Source organism: Manis javanica, chromosome 14 (assembly GCF_040802235.1).
Source record: "Manis javanica isolate MJ-LG chromosome 14, MJ_LKY, whole genome shotgun sequence".
Taxonomy (NCBI): Eukaryota; Metazoa; Chordata; class Mammalia; order Pholidota; family Manidae; genus Manis; species Manis javanica.
In genome coordinates, this window is record NC_133169.1 from 28,774,824 (window position 1) to 28,790,681 (window position 15,858).

Genomic DNA, 15,858 nt, shown 5'->3' on the forward strand with positions numbered 1-15,858 from the left:
ACTCCATACACAAAAGTAAACTTCAAATGGATCAAAGACCTGAATGTAAGTCTTGAAACCATAAAACCCTTAGAAGAAAACATAGGCAAAAATTTCTTGAATATAAACATGAGCAACTTTTTCCTGAACGTATCTCCTCAGGCAAGGGAAGCAAAAGCAAAAATGAACAAATGAAGACTACATCAAGCTAAAAAGCTTCTGTACAGCAAAGAACACCATCAGCAGAACAAAAAGGTATCCTACAGTATGGGAGAATATATTTGCAAATGACCTATCTGACAAGGGGTTAACATCCAAAATATATAAAGAGCTCACACATTTTAACACCCAAAAGGCAAATAACCCGATTAAAAACTGGGCAGAGGATATGAACAGACAATTATCCAAAGAAGAAATCCAGATGGCTAACAGGCACCTGAAAAGATGCTCCACATCACTAATTATCAGGCAAATACAAATTAAAACCACAATGAGATACCATCTCATACCAGTTAGGATGGCCAATATCCAAAAGAGTAGAAATACCAAATGCTGCTGAGGGTGCAGAGAAAAGGGAACCCTCCTAAACTGGTGGGAATGTAAACTAGTTCAACCATTGTGGAAAGCAATATGGAGGTTCCTCAAAAAACTAAAAACAGAAATAAGATTTGACCCGGGAATTCCACTCCTAGGAATTCACCCAAAGAACAGCAACTTCTCAGATTAAGAAGGACATATGCACCCCTATGTTTATTGCAGCACTATTTACAATAGCCAAGATATGGAAGCAACATAAGTGTCCATCAGTAGATGAATGGATAAAGAAGGTGTGGTACATACACACAATGGAATACTATTCAGCCATAAGAAAGAAACAAATCCTACCATTTGCAACAACATGGATGGAGTTAGAGGATATTATGCTCAGTGAAATAAGTCAGGCAGAGAAGGACAAGTACCAAATTTTTTCCCTCGTTTGTGGAGTATAACAGTGAAGCAAAACTGAAGGAACAAAACAGCAGCAGAGTCACAGACTCCAAGAAGGGACTAGTGGTTACCAAAGGGGAAGGGTGGGAGAGGGCAGGTGGGGAGGGAGGGAAAAGGGGATTGTGGGAGTCATGATTGGTGCACATGGTATATGTGGTGTCACGGGGAAGATAGTGTTGCCCAGAGAAGACAAGTAAGGACTCTGTGACATCTTAGTATACAGATGGACAGTGACTGCAGTGGGGTATGGGGGAGGGACTTGATAATAACGGTGAAAGTAGTAACCACATTGTTTTTCTTGTGAAACCTTCATAAGAGTGTATATTAATGATACCTTAATAAAAATAAATAAATAAATAGATAGATAGATAGATAGATAGATAGATAAATAAATAAAAGAAATCTGTCACTGAGAATTCTATTTATAGCAACAGTATCTTTCTAAAATGAGGGGTGAATTAAGACATTCCCTGACAAACAAAAACAATAAGTTTTTGTTACTAGCAAAACACCCCTACAACAAAGACTGAAAGGAGTCCTGTAAGCTGAAATGAAGGGACCAGAGACACTAACTCAGCTGTTTCATAAAGAAGGAAAACCAAGGAAGGTCATTGCATAGTTAAATATGAAATAGTATAAATGCACTTTTTTTTGTAGCTCCTTTTGAAAACACAACTGCAGAAAATAATAAATATAAATCTAGGTTTATGGGTACACAGTGCCTAAAGAAATAATCAGGACAGTAATAGAATAAAGGTAGGGGGATAGAAATACATAGTAGCAAACTTTTTCTATACTATTGAAATTTCATTGGCATTAATCTCAGCTACATTCTTTTAAATGAAGATGTTAATTGTAGTGCCCAGGTGATGCTACTAAGAAAATAACTAAAATGTACACAGCAAAGGAAAGAATAAGTGATTAAAATAGAACTCCACTGAATGTCTATTTAACACAAAAGATGGTAGTGATGGAAGAACTGAAAATCACAACAGATATAAGATTTATGGAAAAGAAACAGTGAAAAAGCAGAAATAAGTCCTTCCTTACCAGAAATTACATTTTTATGAACAGATTAAACACTCTGATTAAAGGCAGAGGTTGGCAGAATTTATTACATAAAAACATGATCCAAGTATATGCTGTCTAAAAGAGAATTACTCTATATTCAAAGACCCAAATAGTTTTAAAGCAAACAAATGGTGAAAGGTATTACTTGCAAACCATACTCAAAGAAAGCCTCAAAGAAAGCAGCGCTGGCAATTATAATGATAAAAGGACCTATCCATCAAGATGTAACAATTACAACCATGTATACATCTAACACAGCCCCAAAATACATGAAGTAAAAACTGAAAGAATTGAAAGGAGCAGACAATTCAACTAAAATAGTTTGAGACTTCAACATCTCACACTCAGTAATAGAAAGAATTAGAAAGAAAACCAACTAGGAAATAGAACCTTAGCAGCTCTCTATACAAACAGACCTAACAGATGTCTACAGATCACCCAAAAACTGCAGAATACGCATTCTTTTCAAGTGTCCATCGAACATGCTCCTGGAAAAACTGTATGTAAGGCTGCAAAACAAGTCTTGATAACTTTTAAAGGATTAAAATCATAAAAATAATGTTCTGTGGCTACAATGGAATAATTAGAAATAAAACAACCCACTTTTAAAAAATAATAAAATAATAAAATAAGTATGGTTACCATTTGTCACCATACAAAAGTATTGCTATCTTACTGACTATATTCTCTATGCAGTACTCCCATCCCTGTAATTTTATTTTATTTTATAATTTGAAGTTTGTATCTCTTTACCCCTTCACCTATTTCCCCCATTCCCCTTGCCATGGTAACCAGTAGTCTGTTGTCTTTGTTTATAAGTCGATTTCCATTTTGTTTGCTTAATTTAAATATGAAGGAATAAGATCCTACCAAAAATGAATAGACGGAGATCAAGAACTAATTAGGAAAGCAAGCTGAAAAAATAATTTGAAACTACTGCAAAGTTTTGAAATGCAGAGAATTAAGGATTATAGTGATATCGGTGGTGACAGATAGGTTGAAAAGATGTTCTAGTTTGAGGCTATTCATATTAATATCAATCACTTAGCAACCAGAAGTCTGCTATAACAATTATATGTTTAATATATAGCTCTATCTATATATAGAAAGAGATACAGGGCTACATAAACTAACTCAAGATAATTAAAAAGTCTTAACAGAATGTTAAATTGTATGACATTTACTTTAGGTACTTGTAGGAAAAGAAAATTCATTCATTCATCCAGTATCTGTGAAGGGGTAAGAATAACCACAAATTAGGCTTGTATTTTGGTTAGAATCCTTTATACCTCAGGTTCACAACAAAGAATATAACTCTAAACTCTTTGCATTCTTAATTATTTAATCAAAGCCATCAATATAAAAAAAGATTTTAATGAAGATTACATCAAAGACTTACAATCCTTAGGTGTTCTTTTTGTCCCACACTATATAACTGAAATACATTTTTGTTGTGTGTAGATCTACTTCAAGTGAATCTTCCTAGTCAGACCAGCACCTGGCAGTGAACATTTTACATAAGTCTTATAAAACTTGCTGTTCTCTTTGAAAGGAAAGCAGGTGAGGATACTGTATACTGACTGAAAATCTACGGGAACAATGTCCTTTTGATTTGAACACCAAGGAAAGCCTGCATCTCTCCTGAACGGCTAGTTTCTCTCTCATCTTGACTGATCATGTTTCCTTGGCTCTAGCTGACATCACAGCCCAAGCCAAATAACTATATGGGAACTCACAGAATTCATATTGTGTATCAACTCTATACCTGATTTGACTTTTCCCTTTATTTTCTTTTCATCCACTGTATTTTCCTATTTATTACACGCTATTGCACATATTTACAAATTTTCTTTAGGATGGATGAAATGTACTAATAGGTAGAGCTAAGTGTTAAGTTATCAGTCAAGCAACTTCACATTACCATATTTAAATTTCATATTACGGTTTTTCAATCCGCAAAACAGGTTTCCATTATTAGTAAAATGACTGAGAAAAATGAATTTCACACGGGTACAAATACCTTAGGGAAAAGAAGTATAAGTAGGAAATCCCAAAGCTCTACTAAGAAACATGAGGGAAAAAAAAACACCCAGCCATTTGAAAATTAAAATAATTGTTCTGGTTTAATTAAAGCTGCAAAGAGGCCTTGGAAATCAATGACCCTGACCAAAGCTTTCAAAGTGGACATTTTAAAAGTCTTTGTAAGTTAATTATCTGATCTTACATGATGCCTTCTTGATTCATATATGCTCTGTTTTATTTACATAAGTAAATATGCACATACATAAATACATAAATAAATAAAATCTCTGCTTTAGTTACTTTACTGTTTTCCTATTTCAATCCACTCTCTCCAGACTGTCAAAAGACCAATGCTTTACATCTAAGGAAAGAAAATTATTTTCTCCCAGAAAATATAATCAACTTTAAAAATCTGATACCTTTCCTTTAGAGTTAGTCATTGTAATCCTGGCATAGAGGGATGCAGATGCTATGTGAATTCTCTACTTTCAAAAGCATTTACCTGTGTTTGCATTTCGTTCTGTTATTTAACAGCATTAAATCACATTTGTTTATGCTATAATCACAGTTAGTAGACATAATTAGATTCTGGTTCTACCTCTTGTGCTAATGTAACTTGGAATAAATTATGTGTTTCTGTGCTTCAGGTAATTCATCTGTAAAGAGGGGAAGATAACTGAATTCCTCAGAGTTGGTGTGAAGATCAAATGAAATAATACATGTAACATGCTTAGAATGTATGGTATGTATTAAGCTCTTGGTTAATATTTCCTGTCATTGTGTTAAGTACTATATTCAATATCATCCATTCACTTTTATCTTCTGAATTTTCAGTAGAAATAGGTTAAAAAGCACATGAACTTTTGTGGGGAGATAGGCAACAAATAAAAACAAATAGTGAATGCTTCCAACTACAACTTGCCAATGTGATCACCACAGTGAGATCATGACTAAAGTCATTGCCGTCACTCTTTACTGGTACTTGTGCGGTTTACTGATCACCCTTTTCTGATTCCTAAGGGATCGAGTGTTATTTCAATTTTTAACAGACCTGAAACCAGCAGGCTGTCCATTATTAAACCACACATCTGCTCCTTGCTGTTAATAACTGGTTGTTTTTAATATGTGGACAATTTACACATTTTCCCACAGGGAGTCAAATGAGGTTGAAATGTGTTAATCTGCTTTTAAAACCCTATTCACAGTGATTTACAAGATGGGCTAAGTGTGCCCTTGTAATAACAATTCATCATTATGATTGTGTGGCAAGTCCAGGGCAAGAAAACCAAGAACAAGCTGTCCTTTATTTTTCAGATGCACTGCTTTTTTGCTTGATATGCAGAGTCCATTACTTACACATATGTACGTACTCTGAATATTGGAAGTAATACAACTCTGAGTTCAGGGAATGTACATACAGACGGAAATAATTCTCACTGTTAAAAGCCATGGCTTAATTGCAGTAGTGCTCAGTGGATTGAAAGTACAGTTCCAAAGAGAAACCCAGTTAAGACTCTAAACAGGAAATGGGCTGGGGACTTGCTGCCAGCTGCAGTCCCCTACAGAACAGCCAAGCTTGACAATATGGGCTTCTGGTTCTGTTTCCCTTCACTGCTTCTATTTGTCAAAAAGATAGAGATAAATACAATCCACCCAAGATAAAATCGTGGAGAGAAATCTCACTATCCTCAGTCCCCCTTTTCACTGACCCTCCCCCCCCCCCACATCCAGGAGCATTCTCCCCCTGTTTCTTCTAGGTCACTAAGGCTTTCCAGCCACTAAATGTTAGGCAGAGATAGAAATGAGCAGGATGAAAAGGAGAAAGGGACCCCCAGAAATGACTCAGGAAGTTGATCAGATAGAGCCAGAGCCAGAAATGACTGAGAAAGTTAATCAGATGAAGCCACAGGGTCCAAGAGTGACTCAAGAAATGTCCAGGGTTCCCCGAGATAAGAAACATCAGAAGCACAGACAGGGCCCAGCCCCTGGCTTCATTCCACCAATCAGAACAAGCCTAGAGAAGCGAGAACTGTCAATCAAGGGCCTCTCTGCCCCGCTGAAACCCCAAGAAGGAAGCCTCAGAATGAGCACCTGGGCCTGTCTCACCTTAGGCAGCCGGCTCTGTTACTTTTACAGAGTGCATTAAAACTTACTTCGCTTTCTCGTCTCACTGTATCTGACTTCCCTGGAACACCAAGCCAAGTTCCTTCCTTCCCAATATAACTTATCCACTTCCCAATTCCGGATCCATCTCCACTTCCCAAAGTAGACAAATCTAATAGCACTGGTACACTGAATTAGTTTACATAAATGATTTATTTTCCCAAGTATGTGCAATTACTTCTCCTTTCCTTGAAATAATTCTACACCTTAGATTCTCTTTGGCTCAGCTTGTTCTAGTTATATCTAGTTATAGAAATCAAATCCAGAAATTTCTAACCCACTCTTCTGCTTCGAGATGATCAGATGCCACGGACCCACAGCCATTTTCACAGGGCTTCCTCGACCTCCTGGAGCCGAGGTTTGTGTTCATCCGCTACAAGCACGTGCACGGTCACTAGTCTACATCAGAGATGTATGTTCTGAATCACGGGGGCCTGGGACCATGCAATACCCAGTTGCTGGGACAAATTTTGAGCCCAAACATACACAAACAAAGCTTTAGGTTGGAGAGATGGTTAGGAGGTTGGGATGGTTAGCTGCACACAGGCCATACAGGGGAAATTCAGCTCCTAAGGAACAACACAGCCCTGGCTCTATAATGCAGGGTGTATGACTTAGAAAATTACAGTGACATACTAAGTAACATTAGAAAATTTCCTAACATTAATGATTGTTTCAGGCAAAAAAAAAAGCTAATAATGTGCTTTTCAAAGTAAAGCTCATGATTATATTATGTGGTAAATTTCTTGGTTTCTATGTTAATTAACATAAAGAATAATAATCATTATTTATGAATTCATATTAGGTATCTAATATGGATTATTTAAATGTTGGAACAAATTAACAATGTTCGATATTTTACTGAATTGCAAGTTTGGAATATATATCTATGTTCAGTCTTTATATATATTATGTGTCTTCACAAAGTTTAGTCATTTGCTTGCCAACTCTAAAAATTTAACATATCACCACTACTTCTACCAGAAAGAAGCTTCTAGCTCTGCTTATCCATATCTTCTCAGGCCGTGCAGCACAGTCAGCATGAGAAGGGCCTCCAGCTCCCCCACGATCACTTGTGTTGATGCAGACAAAGTGGAGCTAGCCCTGACGCTGACGTGACACCAAAATAGGGTCGGGGGGCCATTAAGTAAATAAGGTCTATGCATGTCTTCTTCTCTGAAACTGTTCTCAGAAGAATGTTTAACTTTGTTTTCTGTCAAATGGTAAACATTCTGGACAAAGAACTGCTGCCTGTAACAAAGTGGATTTTTTGCACTGTGAATAATCTTAGCAACCAATTACGTATGCTAAATGTAGATTATAACAGCTTTAGACCATCATAATTTTCTCAAACTCACGTAAAGCCCCCTCTGAGTTTACCTTTAAAAGCCCTAGGACCTTTACCTTCATCAGAACACACGTTTGAGTTTCCTCCCCAATCTGTGTTACCAGATTGCAATCCCTAAGACTCCAAATAAACACAACAAATTGTGTTACAGCTTTGCCATTTTTTGGATGATACTTGCATCCTACTTTCTACAACTTCACACAACCAATTCTGAATTTGTCCTGAGGACAAGATTTAGTCATTGTTCCTGATGCACCCTTTTCTTCTCTATCCCTCAAGTGATTTTCTCTTAAATTGCAACTTTATTGCTGCTTGATGATTAAGATCCTTAGGAAAAGACATTTTTCACGACCCATTAAAATGAATAAAACAAAAACATCCCCACGTCCAGTCCAGGACTGTCACAGAGTGAAAGTGACCGCCTTTCTGGATCGTCATCTCCTGCTTTGAGTACTTTCACAGAGAAGTTTTAAGTTAGCAATTTAAAACTTAGGAAAAGCATTAATATAAAAACATCTTGACCAAGGTATTATATATTTCTCAGAAAAGGCAAAGCTAATTTAATTTTGTACTATAAACATATAAAGCAACTGATCAAGTTTCACTGTAAAAAAAATATTTCCTTTTGCTTCATTTTATAAAGGTAGCAGACAAACATGACATATAATTAAAACTACACTGGCAACAACTAAATATCCTAACAAAAACAGATGAGCCATCAATGACAAATTAATTTATGAGCATATAAAACATTTTCATAAACAAGAATATGATTTGGAAAAGCCAGTAAAGTATCACATTTGCTGTTAACAACAGCAGAAAGATAAAAGCATAGCCAGGATACAAGCACACATTACAACTAAATATATTGTTAGTTTATTTTTTATTTTGTACTAATAATGAAGAACAAAACTATGAGTGTTGAGCCTTCATTTGTATTATTTCTTATATTGCCTTTTTAATCTATTTTTATAGAAGTTGAGGTACATTACTAATAAAGAAAGAGAAAAATGTGTTAATGTTAATAATTTTAAATTAAGTTGGCTGAAGTCATTTTATTGGTCATCCATCTGGAAGTATGGTTTTGCACCCATCCTAAAGAATAAATTGAAGCTGCAATAGAGAAACTATTTAGAAGAAATTTAATTTCCTCAAAAGGTCACATTTTCATGTGGAAAATGAAATCACTACATTCCAATCTCCCTTATCTAAGGCTTATTATATATAGTGGTACTCCAAAAAATTAAAAGTGTAATACTCACAAAAGAGCTATTACTAATACATAACTGTTTACAGAAAGTGGATACATAAGAGTGGTTAAATGGAATCAAACTTTAAAAACAAATTCTAAGTAACTTTGAAAAACCACATTCCAGTTTAACTTATAAGAGCAGGTCAAAAGGAAGAAATCACATACATTTTTATATATAATATTAATGTCTGAGTTATTGGTAACTATGTAAAAATAATACTAAACAATGCATTTGTCTCTGCATTTTAGGTATTATACTATATATATCTAAAGTCATTTTCTGCACCATTACCTGCTTCACTAGTAGGTAATTTTGTATTGCCTCATTCATGGGGATTGCCCATAATTTCATAGGCCATACTAAGAAACACAACGTTGTCTGGATTCTCTTTCTAACAAGAAATTTTCAAATCATTTCATAGATAATGTATATGTATTGTTGATTCTGCTATATAACAGTAAAAAATAACATTTAATTCTTTTTAATAACACTTAAAATATTTTAAATCTATATTTACTGACCTGAACTTACAAACTTAGAATAAGTACTTTACATCAAATGGTTACTTTTTGAATAGTATGCCATTTACAATGGAAGATAAATTGGTTAGTTATATAATTGTGCAATATGTCATCCAAAACCCATTTTCCCAATTCAATTTGATTATATAAACTAATATCTGCATTGTATGACATCTAAAATTACACATACTCCAAAAGCTATCCAAACATTTTCCTCATTTTATAAATATCTCTTAAACTATTAATTGATTGAATTGTACTCTTTACTGGAGTTACTTTTAAATGCCACCTGTAAAATATGAAAGATACACTTTAAATTACTGGGATTGAAACAACTGACCAGGTATTTGAAAACAAGAATGGTGTTAATTAAATAAATAGCCTACTCCTATATGATTGCAACTGAGAATTATCCATTAACAGTAATTTATCCACAGTTGTGACAATTTTTCCACATCAAGTGCATGTGTTCCAAACTTTAAAATTACTAAGTCATGATGAAGCTTGAGAAGGGCTTGTTCTAGCTCTCTGAAGGCATTTAAAACCTGAAATTTTCCAACACTTAATAGCAAGAGAACATTCTAAATCTTTATTGTTTTATGAATCACAGAAATATTAAAACAGTAAACAATGGATTTCAACAGTACAATTGTACATATTATAGTTAAATTCAGTTTCTAGTCATATCAGTTTCGATCATAGAGTAACTTTGAAGGAATGAAGTATTCTAAATATTCTATTAAAATATATTGAATACTTTATGCCATCTGTAATATAGTGACTTCAGATACTTCATTTTCAAGCAAACACAGAATATCCTATCTAAAATGGTATATGATTTTCTTGACAGTCTTAAGATGGAAATTTGGCAAGGATATCATTGTAACATAGGCAACGTTATCAATATTCTGGAGGGAAATTCTCTACTTATATCTGTGAATAGTTCCTGATCAAGCACTATTTCTTTTCATATTCTTCCTTATATTTTTCTCCAAGCCTACCTTAATGAGGCCCTAAGATATATCCTGCATTCAAATATGAGCTGAATCACCATTAAAGAAGTATTACATGAACCATTTGAACTAGATTTTTGTGTTTTACTCAGGATGACAAAGAAATAAATGTGCATCAAATATCAATAGACAACCCTAGACATAAAGATTATTCTCATTTACAACTCTCAGACTTATTTCATGGCCTCACAGAACTGTTATTCATGTGCTAAATTATCTCTGTACTGCTGTGTCTAACTTTGTTCCATTAGGTCCTACTCAGAAAAGGATATCAGAATATAAATGGAGAGGTAATTACGTATGACACATGTACACACACAGAGTGTGTGTATATATATATATATTACATATGCATTTCATACAGATCTATCATATACATATACACAAATATACTCATTGTACATTACATGTATGTATATGCATATGTTTTCCTAACAAAAGGTGATACAATATAAATTTAAGCAGACTATCCAAGCTTAGTTCACATAAAATAGATGATATGTATTACACACTTCCTATATCCTGATAGGACCAACAAAATTATCTCTTAAATACCCCCTCATACACCTATCGAATGCCTCACTCATTTTCACATGCCACTGAATCATACCATACTAAGATTTAATTTAAAATTCTTAAAATGAAGAACAAGGTAGAAAATAACTACTTTCCCATCATCTAATTCCCCCATCATTTCTAGGATGTGCCTCTAGATCAAGAGGATAGATATTCATCTTAGTTCAGATTTCCCCAGAAAGACACTTTGGATTAGATAAGGATTGGAGCGTAAGTAGTTCATTCGAGAACTGATCCCAGAAAATACCAGTAGGGAGGAAGGGAGAAGGAAACCAATGAATCTTACAACATTAAGGCAGTTACTACTGTAGGCAACTGGAGCTCAGTTCCACTGGACAAAGTATAGGACATGCTTCAGAATTATCCCAACAAAAAAGCTAAGAAGGTAAGCTACTTATCTAATAGCTCCCTATATACTCAGGGGCAGTTCTGACTTGGTCTCCAAGCAGCCCTGGTGTGCTCCTGAAACTGGGGGAGAAAACAAAACAAAACACAAAAAAACTCAAAATGTTTTCACAGAAAATAGCCTACAGAATATGAGCTGAAACGAAATGTACCTGTTGGTACAAGCCAAGACGAGAGAGTACTCCCTCCTCAACTCTGGAGGAACTGAGTTCATGAAGAAAACTGAGTAGAATAAGATGGCTACTTAGACTAAACTGCAAAGAGGAATTTGTGACCATATTAAAGACAAAAAAGATGACTTTACTTATTGCATATTAACTTCGGATTCTTAAAAAAACATGAAAGAATTGCAAACTGCATATCAGAAGTGAAGAAGGAAACTAAAATTTAATGAGCACCTGAAATATGTTAGATGCTGTAAAATTATTCTTAAAAACTCAAATTAAATAGAAAGAAGTTGGGAGCTTCTTGAGGAATTTGAGTCACAAATAACTGAGCCCAAGTGTCATCTTTACACTACAAGACATATTACATGACAAATATTTAATTTCCCAGAAACTTAATTTCCTAGGCCCTAAAATAATTACCCACATTTCAGGGACTGTATGTGGATTGACTGAGATAGCATAATAGTGTGTGTGTGTGCCTACATATATGACATATATAATAGTTTTATATAGAGAGAGACATAATACACATATACATACATATATAATATATATATAGCATAATTAACATATAGCACTAGCCAGTGCTCAGCACCAACTAAATCCTAGTCTTGTACCTTACAGAAATAAAATATTTAATCTAATAATGACTGAATGACTTGCTCAAAGCCCCTCAGCTAGTGAAGAAGTAAGCCAAGGATTGAAGCTTGGGTCCTTATTAATCCAAAGATCTTGTCTTCAAGACAATAAATGGAACCAAAGCTAAATACTAATTGTTCATGAAGCCACAAAATGTCAAATCTTTAAAAATCGATTAACAAATTTTTAAATGTTTAATACCACATTTAATAGAAAATATCTAATTTTTAAGTTACAGTTGGGCTAGCATAAACTTTCATTATAATATATAGCATAAACAAAATTATAATATATTTTAATGTGCAAAACTTGATTTTTAAACCATCAGTGATTCCCTTAAGTCAACTAATCAAAATTCTTAATCACTAAAATACATCTACAGTGTCATTAGAGAAATGAGGGCAACTGCATGAGCAATAAATATACTGGGAACAGTATCAAAGAGCAGACAGCACACCAAGTACAAGTATGTCCTCTATGCATTTAGCCTATTTCACACTTTCTACAGGAGGAGGATTTCCGTTCTGCGTGAGGATTCAGAGGTCCTGAAGTAACAAATTCAAATAGATTCAATCACTATGAACTCTATGCTGTACTTGATAAGTCATTAACTGGGCTGCTAGAATTTATAAGTGATAATTAGCACTAATTTGCTTAGATATTATTTTCTTTATCTTCAGACAAGCAGAACACTTTATTTCCAAGCATACTGGTAAATTGGTATTTATTCTTTTAATTTTTATCCAATATGTGTTTTTGCCTAAAAAGAGGAGATTGAAATATTATCCTCTATGAAACATCCATATCCCTTTAAATTACTAATATGAGACCAAAGAAGTCCATAAGTGATGCCCAAGATAAAACCCCCTGTGTGCAGAGATAGAAGTTGATACAGGGAGCAGAAATGGTAAGGAAAAGGAGGGTATTTCCCAGGGCTGCATGAGAAAAAAATTTTAAATCTGACCAATAATGGATCTTTTATGTAATTAAGATAGAATAACAATACCAAACTGAACTTCAAGAAAACATTTCAATTAAGTTGAGAGCCTAGTTGGTATATACATATATTATTTTAAAACAAGGATATGTGGTAAGTGGAATGACTATTCCAGAAAATATTAAATTCAATGAAATACAAAATGTTTTTCAAATAATAAGAAAGAGACAGGGGGAGGAATTTCATAAGTTTAAGTAATGCCATAGATAAAACAGCAGCAATATTTTTCTAATATTAAATATTCTAGCTTTAACTTTGTGACATGTCTACTATTTAGGCTAAAACTACATTAATTATGAAAAGATTGGGTCCTGCTTTACAAACACCATTATCAGTAACAGTCTCAGTTACCTGTTCAAAGTGAGTATTTTCCCTTGCAAATATTGCCATTTTCCCTACCTGTTACATATATAAAACAATTGTCTACCTGCAAATCCAAATGTTTAAAAAGCGTCAAATTCCCAGTGGCAGGTGGACGCCTTAGCAAGACAACACTGAGGGAGTAATTATGTAGGTGCAGGAGACTGTAAGTTTCTAACGTGCTTTTTCAATCAACTTGGATAGATTTTCGAATTTGATTAACAACCTGAGGGAGAAAAAAATGAAAATTATTTGGCACTGATACTGCGTGCCATTTGGATGTGCTATACCTCTCATGCCAGCCTTATACACACCCTAGGAAGGCACAGATAGACAAAAGAATAAGCACCAAATAAATTCAGTAAATACATTGCAAGGATAAGGAAGGGAAAAAGAAGAGTTTCTTTTTTTATAGTTATTTCTTTATAGAGTCAAAATGGAGAGACATATCTGAGTCCCTTTACCCCATCCCCCAGTCTCTGGCTCCCTTTTTAGCCTCTCCCGTCCCCTTTTGCTTTCCCTTCTCTGTGTCTTTCAGCTGTTATACGGAAAACACTGCCGCACACCACTCACCTGTCATCGTTTTGCCATCCTTGGTCCCCTAGCAGTAAATCCCGGAACCTGTACCTGGGTGGCAGAGGGGGCACTTCGCTCTCCAAATCAACCATCGTTGCTCAGAGAGTGGGGAACATAAAGCAACAAATGGAGGAGAGGAGGGAGAAAGAAAAAAAAATTGGCAGAGAATGCTGTGGCTGAGAGAAGGGGCAGCTCGGAGCCGGAAGCTGGGACTGAAAGGGGGTCGCTCCCCTCTCCCGAGGGTGTGATGGGGATGATGCAAACCAAGCCCAGGAGCAAAAGTCTGGCTCCAACAAGAACCAACGCTGCCAAGGAACCGCCCCCAGGCTCGGCACCGCCTCTGGTCCCCAGGACTCGGGGGAGGCGCGAATGCAAAAGTTACTTAGCCAGAAAAAGAAAAGAAAAAGAAAAAAACGCGCGGTGCCTAGAGAGGGGAGGTGTGGAAGCGAGCGCAGCGCGGCGGGGAAGCGCCTAGAGAGGCCGGGGGACACCCTGCCCCAAGGGCCGCTCCGGCGGCCTCCCCCCACCCCGCCGCGGGCGCGCGGCCGGCACAGCGCAGGGCGCAGGGCCCCGTGGGGAGCAGTGCGGCGCGGCCGCCGGAGGCCGCGCCCCGAGACGCCCTCGTTGCATGAGCCTGATTAGCGGGTCCCCGGGCGTCAGACCCTTCCTGCAGGAGGGAGACACAGGGCGCCTTCGCTGTGACCTCCTGCAGCTCGGGTAGGCGGGTGGAAAATGTACCTCCTTTCTGGAGAAGAAATCCCGCTTTCAGCCCCAGGAAAGTCCGCTGTTCTTTCCCCTCAGTCTGCAAGAAAGGGAGGTGTTCCCTCATCCCGGAGAGAATGAAGAGCCACTTGAGGTTGCTGAAGAGACACATTTAGATAACGGCTGGAAAGGTTCATTGAAGCACTAGAGGATTATAGACCTCTGTGTCGCCGCTTCCAGCAGCGCTGCGGGTTTCCATAGCATGGCCTTAGCCTTCAGTGTGCTCCTGTTAGTGACCCACAGTCAGAGGAAGAGCCCAGCCCGAGAGTCCAGGGTCAGGTTTTTGGTATCAGTCGCTGCTTCTGTGAACCTTGCCGTCCAAGCCCTTGTTCTGCCTGGGCATACTGCTCTTCCGCGAAGAACCGATTTCATCAGGGTTATGCGCAGATACTGAATCCTCACCATCGGAGGGACACTGGGCCCGAGGGTACAGAGAGGACTTTATCACCGCCCATGCTCTTAGGGATCTCATAGTTTGCTTGGAGGAGCAGCTTATAAATGAAGTGAAACAGTATAAGACACAGTAACCAAACAACACGAGAGATTGAGGAAATAACTGTGAGATCACACAATCCTGGAGGGGTCAAGGAATACACTGCAGTTGAACTAAGCCTTCTATACTCGTTTTGCAACCTTTTTAAGGGAAGGGAAGAGAAAGCAATGAAGCAAGCAGAGAGAATACTATGAGTAGAGGCAAAGCGATTTGAAAAAAATGTGGTTTATTCAGAAGACAGATTAATTTGGTATGGTTAATTTCCAGTGAGGTCACGTAAAGGAGGTTTTATATGGAAAACTGGAACTGCAGGAACAAATCAGCAAAAAGGTAATAGATAAAATAAGATGAATACCTAAACTTGAAGAATCACAGTGGAAATAGAATAGACATACCCTATGTCTCTATCTTCATAACCCTATCCATCCTTAGAGACCCATCTCCCATGACAAATCCGCCATAGATTTCTTGATTCTTCACTTAGTTATGACTTCTTTGAACATTTCATGCTCCTTGCGAGCATTTT

The 15,858-nt window shown here is 36.5% G+C and overlaps 1 protein-coding gene across 6 annotated transcripts in view; it reads right to left on the minus strand.

Moving 5' to 3' along the window:
- KCNT2 (potassium sodium-activated channel subfamily T member 2) overlaps positions 1-14,763 on the minus strand; it is a 451,692-nt gene extending 436,929 nt beyond the window's left edge. For 3 of the 6 annotated variants that reach the window (XM_073221980.1, XM_073221978.1, XM_073221981.1), the window contains exon 1: positions 14,075-14,762. In XM_073221980.1, the coding sequence (XP_073078081.1) occupies positions 14,075-14,169 (95 nt within the window). In that variant the 5' untranslated portion in view covers positions 14,170-14,762. Of the gene's footprint in view, positions 1-13,568; positions 13,728-14,074 lie in introns of all 6 variants that reach the window. The other 3 variants (XM_073221982.1, XR_012125235.1, XM_073221979.1) reach the window with 3 other exon arrangements.
- Positions 14,764-15,858: the final 1,095 nt, after the last annotated feature.